Source organism: Pimephales promelas, chromosome 8 (assembly GCF_988280905.1).
Source record: "Pimephales promelas chromosome 8, fPimPro1.hap1.1, whole genome shotgun sequence".
NCBI lineage: Eukaryota > Metazoa > Chordata > Actinopteri > Cypriniformes > Leuciscidae > Pimephales > Pimephales promelas.
In genome coordinates this window covers 6,625,198-6,637,663 of record NC_142776.1, presented here as the reverse complement: position 1 = coordinate 6,637,663, position 12,466 = coordinate 6,625,198, and the positions used below count along the sequence as shown (strand labels likewise).

At 39.8% G+C, this 12,466-nt stretch overlaps 1 protein-coding gene across 2 annotated transcripts in view; it reads left to right on the top strand.

Annotated features, from left to right (window-relative positions):
• tmeff2b (transmembrane protein with EGF-like and two follistatin-like domains 2b) overlaps positions 1–12,466 on the top strand; it is a 70,190-nt gene that overhangs the window by 9,809 nt on the left and 47,915 nt on the right. For both annotated transcript variants that reach the window (XM_089133813.1, XM_039689606.2), the window contains exon 2: positions 7,433–7,542. In XM_089133813.1, the coding sequence (XP_088989939.1) occupies positions 7,433–7,542 (110 nt within the window). The remainder of the gene's footprint in view (positions 1–7,432; positions 7,543–12,466) is intronic.

The following is a 12,466-nucleotide window of genomic DNA, read 5'->3' as shown; positions in this document are numbered from 1 at the left end:
GTTTTTGCAGGTGAAATGATGGAAGACATAGGTACGGCTCCAGAGAGAAGTCTGTCATTTTACTGGAGGATAGAGTTATGACATTGTGATTAAAAAATACAAGGTAAAAAAAAGAAGAAAGATATGCATGGATGTAATGTTTGAAATGGGTTGAATTTCTATTTCATGCTGACTTTAAGTTCATCCCTGTTATGGCACTGAATCAACCGCCATAGACATTCAGATTAACGTATTTGACCGTTGAATCGTGACTTGTGCAATTTTTGTAAAAATAGTTCAACCTTTAAAAAATGTGTCTTAAGATCCCTGCATTCTCCATTCTGTACACAGGAATGTCAAAACCCTTAAGAAATATGACCAACCATGGTCAGGTGAACCCAAAACTTGGATAATTGTACATGGTTTGATTAACTCAATAACTAGGTGATTTTGAAAATATGGGGTTTTGTGCATCTTTGCTTTTACAAGATACCACTGGTGTCATGGAAAATTTGTTTGCCTGTTTAATTTAGTCCGGCCAGACATTAATGGTCAAAATAGGTCAGATGACCCCATAAAGCGATTTTGTTGGATTTATAATCAGGCACTGAATATAGTAAGCAATAAAAGTTCTTTCAGCCAATGGGATCGCTTAGAGGTCTTTTGGGACTAAATACAAAAATGAAAAATTATATTAAAAATATATATATAATTGGATTTCTATTTTTGTGGGATTGCACATTTTGTTTTTAATACTTCCTTTACCCGACATCTCAAATATATTTCACATTACACTGTAATAAAACATCTCTGTTCATGAACACAACAGCGGTCTGGTAGCAATAACTCACATTAGTGTGAGCTTAGGTAATGCTACTGCAGATGCTCGGTAGCTTTTGCACCCTGCGGGTTAACGATGCTCAGGCCATTTGCATATTCATTTATTCATTTAGCAGATGTTTTAGTTCAAAGAAACTTTGCCCCGAGTTCATTGGCACAACATATGCAAGTACAGATTTCTTGTGATGTGTTTTTTGTCAGCAAATGTTCTGATAACTCTGGTGTCACCTTTGGTATACTTCCAGTTGTGTTGTTGTCACTGTGTTTTCTGTGCCACTTCCTGTGTGAAGTTCACTGTTCACCAACTAAACTACCAACACTATCTCTTTCTTTAAAGAAAATGAGCTATGCTTAGTTGCTGGTTACACTATAAACTTTCTCTGTAGTTTGCGATATCATATCATGATATTACCAGTTAACAAGTTTAGCTGAGATAATATGGATGCGCAGTCTGAATTGAATTTGAGGCGTAAAAGCCAACAACCAGGCTACAAGCAACCAGTGTTGCCTGATTCGCCAATGAAAGTTGGTTATTTTTAATGAGTCAATCCAAATGACTCGCAAATGAGTCACACACAAACTTTAAAACATCTCACTTACACACTGAAATATTTGGAGTGGTTACCAAATTAACATCTGACTCATTCGCGCTGAACCCCAAGCCATTACTTTCAGTCATATTCGATTCGAAATAAGAGACGCAACATACTGTAATGGAAAATGCTCTTCTGCTTGCGTACATTGACTTCTAAAACCACTTTTCTCATTTCTGTTCAGTGCCACAATGTAATGTCTTTGAATGATCTTTATTAATGTTTTATCTGCAAATATGTGATTAATTTGATTAATTCATTAGCGTATGTAACACATTTTAATTGACTGATAGCCCTATTTACATATATGTATATCAATGCTTTTGTGCTTTTCCGAGAAACTTTATTTTATATAAGTTTTCCAGGGAAATGCAAAAGTTTTGCTAAGGAACACAACGTTTTTCTTTGGAACGCAAAGGTTTTGCAAGCAATGCAATTTTATATATATATATATATATATATATATATATATAATTTTTTTTTTTTTTTTTTTTAGCAGGGGAATGCAAAACTTTTGTGAGCGAACATCACCATGTCCCTTTAGGGTCTACGTAGTACAGTGACCTCATTTTTGGCCTGGCTGTCGTACAAAGAAATTATAAACGCATGCAAAAACAAGAGAGAACCAATGAAATATTAATAATTGATTATGCTGTAGTCAATGTTTTCTTTTTTGTGAGCTTTTTGTTTTTCTATGCATTTTTCAAATAAAGTAAAACCTGTAGCTTGTAGTTTTTTTTTTTTTACCAAATCATTTTGTTAGAAAATACCTTAACCACATTTAGTGTTTCATTTTTGCTTCATATTTAAAATATTTAAAAAAATATATATACAATATTTTCCTCATATTTTGATTGTTTAACCGAATAGGGTCATAACTAATAACTATATATATATATATATATATATATATATATATATATATATATATATCCTTCAAATTGATGAAACCATTTAATTCCTTATGTCTCACACTATAGTTACAGTGCAATTCAAAGCACAAAATCTTGAGAGCTGATTTTGCATGCAAAGCACTGACTATGATGAATAGAAATGGAAGTGACCCCAGCACTGGAGTGCCACAACTCCTACTCTGAAATTCTCTATTTTGTTTGCGTTTGCAGTGTCATATGGTGTGTGTTGTCTTTCCGTTCCACTCGGCCTGCTTGTCTCTGGTTCATTATCATTCCTCACAGACTTACTTATCCTGAGACTTTGGCTGCTTGTCTTGTTTCAGCACCTCTGTATCACTCTGTGTCACTCTCTTCCCCATTTCTCTCTCTCTCTCTCTTTTTCTCTCGCACACACACACACTCGCATACCCACACACACACACGCATACCCACTTGTTTGTCTCGGCTAAGTAGTCTGCACCATCGCTGAGGATGATGGGCTGCACAGCCAGACACAACTGATCCGGCAATATTTAAATTTTATGCATGTCTCATCTCAGCGAGAGAAATCATATCTACCATCTGTGCTCTGAGCTCGCTCTCTCTCTCTTCTTGCATCTTATTTTCTCTCTCCACTCCTCATTAATTTGGGCTCAGGTAAGTTTGTCTACGCGGGTGTCATATATTTAGCTGTATAGCTTCTTTTACAAGTTTTTTTTTTCAGATCTCAAAATAATTCCAAAAACCCTGCACAAGCTACCAGACAGACTGTTTTTGTTGTTGTTGTTGTTGTTGTTGACTTTCTTAAGCACAGCATGATTTTCTCTTCAGATGAATCCTGTAAATATGAGAAGAGCTTAAAATATAATTTAAAATAAAGTATCTATATTGTATATTACAATGTTATGCAACATTAACATTAACATATGCAAGTGTTCGAAAGATCAAAACAAGCTTACTAAGCATATGCTTAGTAAGCTTGTTTTGATCTTTAAATAATTTGAACTTTTTTTTTTTTTAAATAATATGTATTATGACATTTATATATTTCCAGAGTTCAAACATTCAAAAGTTTGGGGTAGGTAAGATTTAATAAAGTCTCTTATTCTTACCAAGGCTGCATTTATTAGATTGCAGATACAGTACTGCATGTGAACTTTTTCTAATTGAATATATTTTAAAATGTAATTTATTCCTGTGATGGTAAAGCTGATTTATTTTAGCATTATTATGCTACTCCAGTCTTCAGTGTCACTCACAGGTCACGTTAATCGAAAATTTTCCGTCATTGACGGAATGTTAATTAGCCGTGACATATCTGAAAGTCGTCCGTCATTTTGACAGATTACACAGGCTGATTTATTGTAACTTGTAACTGTAATTCTCACCTCTGTCCACTTGTTGGCGAGTGCGCTCTTGCTGACTATCAAGTTAATGGTCAATTAATGGCTTTTCTGAGATTGCTTCTGCGGTTGAAACACTGATTGAGCGCTTCCGGTAAGTTGGACTGTATCTTTCAACATATTTTCTAATGTTTATTTTGTTCTGTAACTAAAGGGAAAGGGATAATGGCGTTCACTAGCGCTGTGGTGCTACAGTGATCTTTCGCGCCATATTGAAGGATAGCATTAGAGCATATTGCCTATTTTTGCAAAAACGGCTTTACTGTATGCCTCCATGTCCACCCGATGCCTCTCTATGAGTCAAGGGAGAAGCCCATAGATAGAGAGTTCATAAATGCAACGGGACAAAATATTTCAACAACATATTGTTGAAACATGTTGAACTTTTCCAGTCACTCAAGGATTTTTCTGAACCTGCCTTCTCAGAAATCAGGTAGTGTAACCAATGTTCCTTTAACTTTGAACTTGCAAACTGTGTTTCCAACTGTTTCTCTATGGACATTTAGTGACGTTGCTACCTTTTTGTATCCTGTTCCTTGTTTGTGAAGGGTGAGGATATCTTCTCCTAACTTTTTGGACCATTCTTTTGACTTAGCCATATTTATAACATGCAGTCAAACAACGTGAGACTCAACAATCCTAGCCAGTTCCGATATTTCATGTGTTCTAGCTCAAGCACACCTGGTGCAACTAATGAAGCCCTTGATTAGTTGCATCAACACCTGTTTTGTAAATGTGTGCTGTTGTGAGGGATTCTATTCATTGAGACTGCAGAAGTAATTAACGTGGTATTTTCAATTTCAATTCCTTTTGTGTGATTTGTTCAATGCAAACAGCTGAAAGTCTGTAAATGTTGCCAATAAACCTGATTTGCAATGGCGGTTGAATAATTTCCATCACAGCTGTACTGTTTACATCCAAGTACTCTGTTGGATGTGCATTTTCCCCCCATTTCTTTTTGTCTGACAGTGTCAATATTAAAAGAATGCTTATTTAACAACTATTATTCCAATAACAAGAGTTGGGAAACGTCACGTGTTCCCAAACAGTACACTAATCTGTCCTTTAATTTATATTTATATTATATTACCTGAAATATTGACTTTATATATTACTTCTTAATATTGACTCTAAGGATTCAAGTATTATGATCAAAACACTTAAGTGCACTTTTTTCCACAAGGATCATTATTTTGTAACGTTATACAGTGTGACGTTGATGCTCGGCACATCCTGTTCTTTGACTTGCAGATGGTAGAGCTTATGAAATATTCATCCTGAATTATCCTGTTCATCTGTGTGTTTACAGGGAGAAGCCTTTGAGTTCAATTGTGACTCAAGGCATTGTACAGTATGTAATAGTCAGATATTGAGGTTGTGTGTGAGGCCTTCGAAGTGTATTTAGCAAGATTGTAAACAGGTTATTATCTCTTAGTGTGTTTAGGGCTGAGTATCACCACAGTGTCACGATACGATACGCATCACGATACTAAAGCCACGATACGATACGAATTTTGAATTTCAGAGTTTAGTAACAGTAAAATAGGCTATGTTTATTGTCTAACCAGTGTTATAACAGTTGTGATCACTTAAATTATTTAGTTTTTGTTGACTGGATTGTTGACTGGGGGGGGGGGGGGGGGTCAGGGGGTGTAGCTTTCATGAGGCACACACGCAAGGTCTCGCGCTCCCTCTCTCTCTCTCTCCTCTCTCACCTTCACTTTCTCCTCACAATCATCCCGTAGATCCACAGCACAGTATAGAGAGCCTAAGTCCCTCCCCTTCCGGTCGACCACCATAGGACCTTATTTCGGAAAAATATTGTAGTCAATGGCGAGAGACAACAAATATTTTGATCTCGTTTGAATTGTGCCCTGAATTACACATGTTTGTTTGTCAATTTAAAAGATACATTTTAAATTAAAGAAAGTCGCAGTTTGATGTAAAACCACTGAGGTATAAGACTGTGAAAATACGTAATTACAAAGACTACAAACCCCAAAGGCGCACATTTTCTCTCAATGAATGAAGCCAACTTTACTGAGGCTAATGTATGTCATTGTTTCTATAATCTTACGTTATAATCGTAATGTTACGCCATCATACCTGAGTGTTTAGTACCAGACTGCACACACACGAGCGGCGATCTTGCTCGTTGTTTCGCTTCCCGGGAGATGTAGTTCATTGAACGATTTTCACATAAAACTAAAAGTTACTCTTCTGTTTTATGACAAACTGCGACGTTTTTGACTTTCATACTTATTTTTTAAATTGACAAACATCATATGTGTAATTCAGGGCACAGTTCAGACGAAATAAAAAGATAAGTTGTCTCTCGCCATTGACTACTAAACATATTTTTTCCGAAATAAGGTCCCGTGAGCCGGAAGCGGAGGGGCGGGACTTAGGCTCTCTATAGAAGCACTATGGTTAAAATGACCTCTCATTGAAGTGTCACAAAATTCAGAAATTATCATACATTATGGGATTTTTTTAAATTATCGTACATCCTACAGAGGTCAAAATTATCGTACAAATACGATATCGTACGTCTGGCAACACTGATTACGATGTACAACGTATTGATATTTCGAGCACAGCCCTACTGTGTATGTGGTCTGCTGTATGCCTATGAACTTACCGTTTATGTTGACAGACAAGGAGAAAACCTCAGTCCATTAAGCCCACATTCTGTACAGAGGTCTGTAAGCTTCATACCCTGTGCTGTTATGACCTCAAACCAGGGACACGCTCTATTTTATCTAAGCAGCTTTTGTAACAAAGTATCTGTTGTTTGCTACTGCATTCATGATATGCTTTAGCTTTAATGTCCTCTATCCAACTCGGAATCAAGTGTCCTTTTGTCCCGAGGATGTAATTGTGTGAGGTTGTTTCACACCAGTGATGTGTATATTCAGTTTTAAGGAACTACAGTGCTTCATCTGACCTCTGGTGCACTTGAGGCAAGATTGTTGTTGATAATGAACTGATTATGAAACATCCAAGCCCATTTTTGAGACATTACACGCTAACTTGGTTGCTAAATGAGTTTCTGTGACCCAGTCTAACTGGTGGTGTCAAATTATGAACAAACCCAAAATTTGTGTGCAAAATTACAGTAGTTATTGAAATTAGTGCTGTCAGTCAATTAAAAAACGATATCAATTAAATATGTGCAACCAATGCTAAATAGTTAAATGAATGATGAAAATGAAAATGTTTTAGGTCGGTGAGATTTTTTTTAATGTTGTTGTTTTTTTTTAAGTCTCTTAACAAGGCTGCATTTACTTGATCAAAAATACAGTAAAATATGAATACTGTTATTAATATAGTAATAAAATAACTAAATAACTATGACAGTTTTCTATTTTAATAGTTTTAAAATGTAATTGATTCCTGTGATGACTGCTGATAATCATCTATATTCCACTATTCATACTGATTTGATGCTCATGTAACATTTCTTATTATTATTATCAATATTTAAAACATTTGTGATGTTAAATATATTTTTGTGGGAACAGGATTTTTTCCAGGGTTCTTTGATGAATAGAAAGTTCAAAAGAACAGTAGTTATTTGAAATACAAACCTTTTATAACATTATATGTTATATAAGATAATAATATGAATCAAAAAGTACAGCTACAGCTATGTTTTCCTAGCATGTTTTGTACAATATCTGTTTGTAATCTATAACCTATGTTTGTGTATGTTTCATGACAGGGTTTGAAGAGCAGGACACTGATCTTTTTCTGTGTGACACAAACACTTGCAAGTTTGACGGCGAGTGTCTGCGAATCGGGGACACGGTGACTTGCATCTGTGATTTTAAGGTAGGAATCAATGCTCCATTTGCATGCTTTATTAGCACCACATGTTGAACATGTGACTGCGTTAAAAGCACCACAAGCAGAGTAAACAAGCTGTCGCAAATTAAAATACACCTACACATGGCTTCTCACAGAAAACACACACATACATTCTCTCGCTCGGTCAGAGTGCTCTGCTTCACTCAGACATCGTGCATCTGCGTCTTGTTGCAGGCCAAGCTGCATCACTCAGGTAAATAGCATTATCTGTCTGCTCGCACAGTGCGCGGGGAGGAATTTCCTTTGATGCATCTGCTCGATCGCCCGGCCTCGCTCAGCACAAAGATGCCTTGTGCACTTAAGAAGGGTCACGCTGCATTCATTTCTGCCCTTAATACAATTGAGCGGCACTAACGCTAGTCTGGGGCCATGTGAGTGCCTCTAGCTGTGGTGGGGAGGGTTATCGGTTAAGTATCATGCGCAGCTAGAGACGGTACCCGCCGCTTTAAGGGTGTGTGTGGGGATGCCCTACTCATGCGGTTGGACGCTGCTGCCCAAAGCCCTGCCCTGCCTCTAGACTCCCAAACAGAAAGTGGAATGGGAGAAGTGTGTGTGAGAGAGAGATGAATGGATGTGATTCACACAAGTTCACTTACTGACATGCTATTGATCCAACTCTCATACTCAGAGAGAGAGAGAGAGCGAAAGACAGAAATGGAAGGCGATCAGTCTCTTTCTGGACCACTAGCTACACTAAATGGAAATGCAATCTGTTTGATTGAGTGACCCGTCTGTTTGTCCGAACAATGGAGGATGGGGAGTGTTTGAAACACAGTGTTGAACTGTTTTTAATTTGATATGGTGCCATATAAATGAAACACTCGTGGGCACAAGATTTTTAAAATGCATCCAACACATGTAGCTATGGACCAACAATTAATAAGTAATAACAGATGGAAAACAATACCATATAATGTGTAAACATAAAATAATATAAAATACTGTTCACAAATTTTGGGTCTTTTGAAAGACGTCTCTTTTGCTCACCAAGGCTGCATTTATTCGATCAAAAATACTGTAGCATTGCAATATTGTGAAATATTTTTTACAATTTAAAATAACTCTGTTTTATAATATATTTAAAGGTGCCATTTGGCACATAAAATCAAATCATATTCCATAACAGATGGGGGCAGTATACCTCCAGAAAGTGAGTTGTGCCACGGCCGTGCGCACGCTCACGTCTTCAAACAACACTGTTTTGCTCTCTCTTTCTCGCGCATATTATTCAAATCATTAGTAAAAGGTTGGAAGACCGCAGTTTCACGTGGAGCATTTGGAGATTTTTAGAGATCAGAGACTCAATGAAAAGCATCTCAACACTAAATGATGAAGACCGTCTCATAGACGCCTGTCTCAAAAACAAGCTGGTGCATTTCGACGATATGGGAAAATAAAAGCCTGGGCTATTATTTGAAGTTTACGGTATTCGTTTTGTTCATATTACACTTTTGTTGTTAGTTTGAATTAATTTGACTGACAGCATTCGCTGATGTTGATCAAGCTAGCGCCATTCAGAGCTACCAACTCTCACAAATTCACTGTGAGACACACGCAATTGACACTTACCAAGCAGGTTAGCACTAGCAAGCAGATTCTGTCAATTTTATTACGCAATTCAAACAATAAATACCGTTTTGGCGCTTGCACGTTACACCACAGATCCCTAGCGCACGTGAACCGATCATCTCTACTAGCTAATGGAAAAAGAACATGAACACTGTTGAAAGATACAGTATGCTACAACTTACCAAAATGTATTCCTCATGCATAATGTCGACCAATCATTTTTTGAACTCTTCCCTGAACTGGAATGTAGTAGTGGGCTGTATTTCCACACGACTGACATCAGGTTCAAGTACACACAAACCGCGCGAGTTACTCGTCTATTGCAATTTGGCTGGTGGTAATGTTGCCCGCCCACATACCGCCTCCAATGGCCGAAATTGGTATTACGACACCTAGGCTAGTAATTTAGCATGCTAATTTAGGTTTATATCTCGGCAGCACTATAACTTGTCAGTTTTTTAATGACATCATTGCACTTATTTCTTCACCTGAATTTTCAGGTGTTCAGTGTCTCGTGGTCCTTTAGAAATCATTCTACTATGCTGATTTAGTGCTGAAGAAACATTTCTTATTATTATCAATAATGGAAAATGGTTGTGCTGGATAAAAAAATATTGTAAACTGCAATACTTTTTTGAGACCGAATAGAATTTCAAAAGAACAGTATTTTCTGAAACAGAACCCAGTTTAAAGTTACAAAAAACTTTAAGCTGTAAATGTCTTTAATGCCACTTTTGATCAATTTAATGCATCTTTGATGCAGCTGAATAAAAGTAATAATTTCTTTAAAAAAATAAAATAAAAATATGACCCCAAATTTTTGAACAGTGGTTTAATGGGAATTTGAAATACCTATGTAAATTGTTTAAATCTCCTGTACGTAGTGGCTATCAGTGTATTTTAATCTGCATAAAAGTCAAGCAAAATGTTTTTTTCTCTCTTTAATTTACCCTTGCAATCTGGCCATCTGTCTTGTAGCATGTGAGTCAAATCACTATGTGCAAGTGCCAAAGCACTATATAATATCTGGCATGGCTTTGAGTCTGTCATGTTCCAGTTTAGAAAAGAAAAACATACACTGACACACTTTAAATTACACATCTGTACATGTAATTGTCATTCAATAATGGATCTTAGAGCAATAACAGACTAAGAGCTGGTCTGAGGTCCTGAGACTTTGAGCTTGCAGGTTCACCACCTGGTCCCTGAAGGGAGTGGTATGAACCTTAGACACATAGCCAGGCCAGGTTCTCAGTACAACATGGTTGTCACCCGGCCCAAACTCTAGGCATGATTCTTCGACCGAAAATGCCTGCCGGTCCCCTAACCTCTTAATAGAAGCCAGTGCAACCAGCAGCAAAGTCTTCATGGAGGAAAGCTTTAAGTCTGCAGATTGCAAAGGCTCAAAGAGAGCATCCTGGAGTGCTCGAAGCACCAGGGAAAGGTCCCAAGAGGGTATGGAGGGGGTAGAGGAGGATTTAACCGTCTCGCCCTCGTAAGGAACCTGACAACCAAGTCGTGCTTTCCTACTGTTTTGCCATCTATGTTGCCGTGATATTCTGAAATGGTGGCAGCATGTAGTTTGATGGTGGAGAGAGACAGCCTTCGCTCCAACCCTTGCTGCAAGAAGGAAAGCACAAAACCTATTGAACATCTTCAGGGGTCCTCTCGGCGAGAAGAACATCACTCGACAAACAGGTTCCACTTCAAGGCGTACGCACGTCTCATAGACGGCGTCCGCACTGAAGTGATGGTGTTAAGTACCTCTGGCGGTAAGTCACCTAGAACCTCCGCGTCCCATCCAGGGACCCCACATGGAGTTTCCAGAGGTTCGGACCTGGGTGCCATAGGGTCAGAAGGTCCTTCCTCAGAGGAATGGCCCAGGGAGGGACTGTCACGAGGAGCATGAGTTCTGGAAACCAGGTCCAGATGGGCCAATAGGAAGCCACCAGAAGAACCTGCTCCTTGTCCTCCCTGACTTTGCACAGGGTCAGGCTCACTGGGGCAAACGCCCCGAGGCCTCAGGGCAGCTGGCAAGGGGAAGTCTCTGAGGAGGCAAACAGGTCTACCTGAGCCTCCCCGAACTCTCTCCAGATCACCTGAACCACCTGGGGGTGGATTCGCCATTCTACCGGGAGCACAGCTTGTGATAGCTCGTCGGCCACAAGATTGAGCATACCGGGGACATACATGGTGCGACGCGACCTCAAATGATTCTGACTCCAGAGGGATAGATGGCGGGGGACAAGTTGCAGTGACAAAGTCCAGAGGGACAAGTTGCGACATGCAACGGGACCACCTTGTGGCTTGATGTACGCAACGGTTGCAGTGTTGTCCGTACGGACCAGAAAGTCCCTGTCCTGTAGCGGCCTTTTTAAGTAGCCTTTTTAAGTAGCCTTTTTAAGCGGCTGAGAGCGAGACGTACTGCTAGCAATTCGAGGCAGTGAAAACCACAGCATGCCATCTCGGGACTCGGCCATGAAGCCAGTGCTGAAGCGGCCTCATTTGGAGCAGCCCGAGCAGTTACCGCTACTGCTGCCATATGCCCCAGGAGCCTCTGAAAATATTTCAGTGGAACCGCTGCCCTGTTTTGGAACATGTTCAAGCAGTTCAGCACCGACTGAGCGCGTTCCTCTGTGAGGCGCGCTGTCTGTGTGACCGAATCCAACTGTATTCCAAGAAAAGAAATCCTCTGCACGGCGAACAGTTGCATAGCACACCCCTTTGGTTCCACTGGTGGGATATGCGTGTAACCCTTAGCTGCCCCACCATCAAGAGTGGTGATGGAGGAGGAGCCACCCGTGAAGGTTTCTGGCAGTAAAAGGTGCCATCCACGCCCCAGTGAGCTCCTCATCCACCTCCGGGAAGAAAGGCAACGAGGTGGGTTGCTGAGAACCAGCGCGCGCCACCCAGAGATACCAATCGTCCAGCCTCGAGGGTTTGGGACACTGTGGAGGGTTCCACACGAGCCGAGGGATGAGGGTTCTTAGGGGGTTGGTCCCCCGAAGGAAGTGCACTCACCATGATCCTTAGGTCACCCGCACCACTGCCTGAAGTAACCCTCGGAAGAGGATTAGATCGCAGCGAAGGCACAGGGACTCTGCCCCTTTGCAGCAACGAGAGTCTCGACCGTAGCTCTGAGATGGTCATCTTCCCACAATGGGTACATGACTCCACCACAAACGCTGCCTCAACGTGTTCAATGCCCAGACACAAGATACAGCGCTCGAGACCATCCCGTGATCCCAGGTAACGACCACATCCAGAAACACACAGGTAGAGTTACATCTTTAAAAAGATGCGCCCTACCTGTGCACGC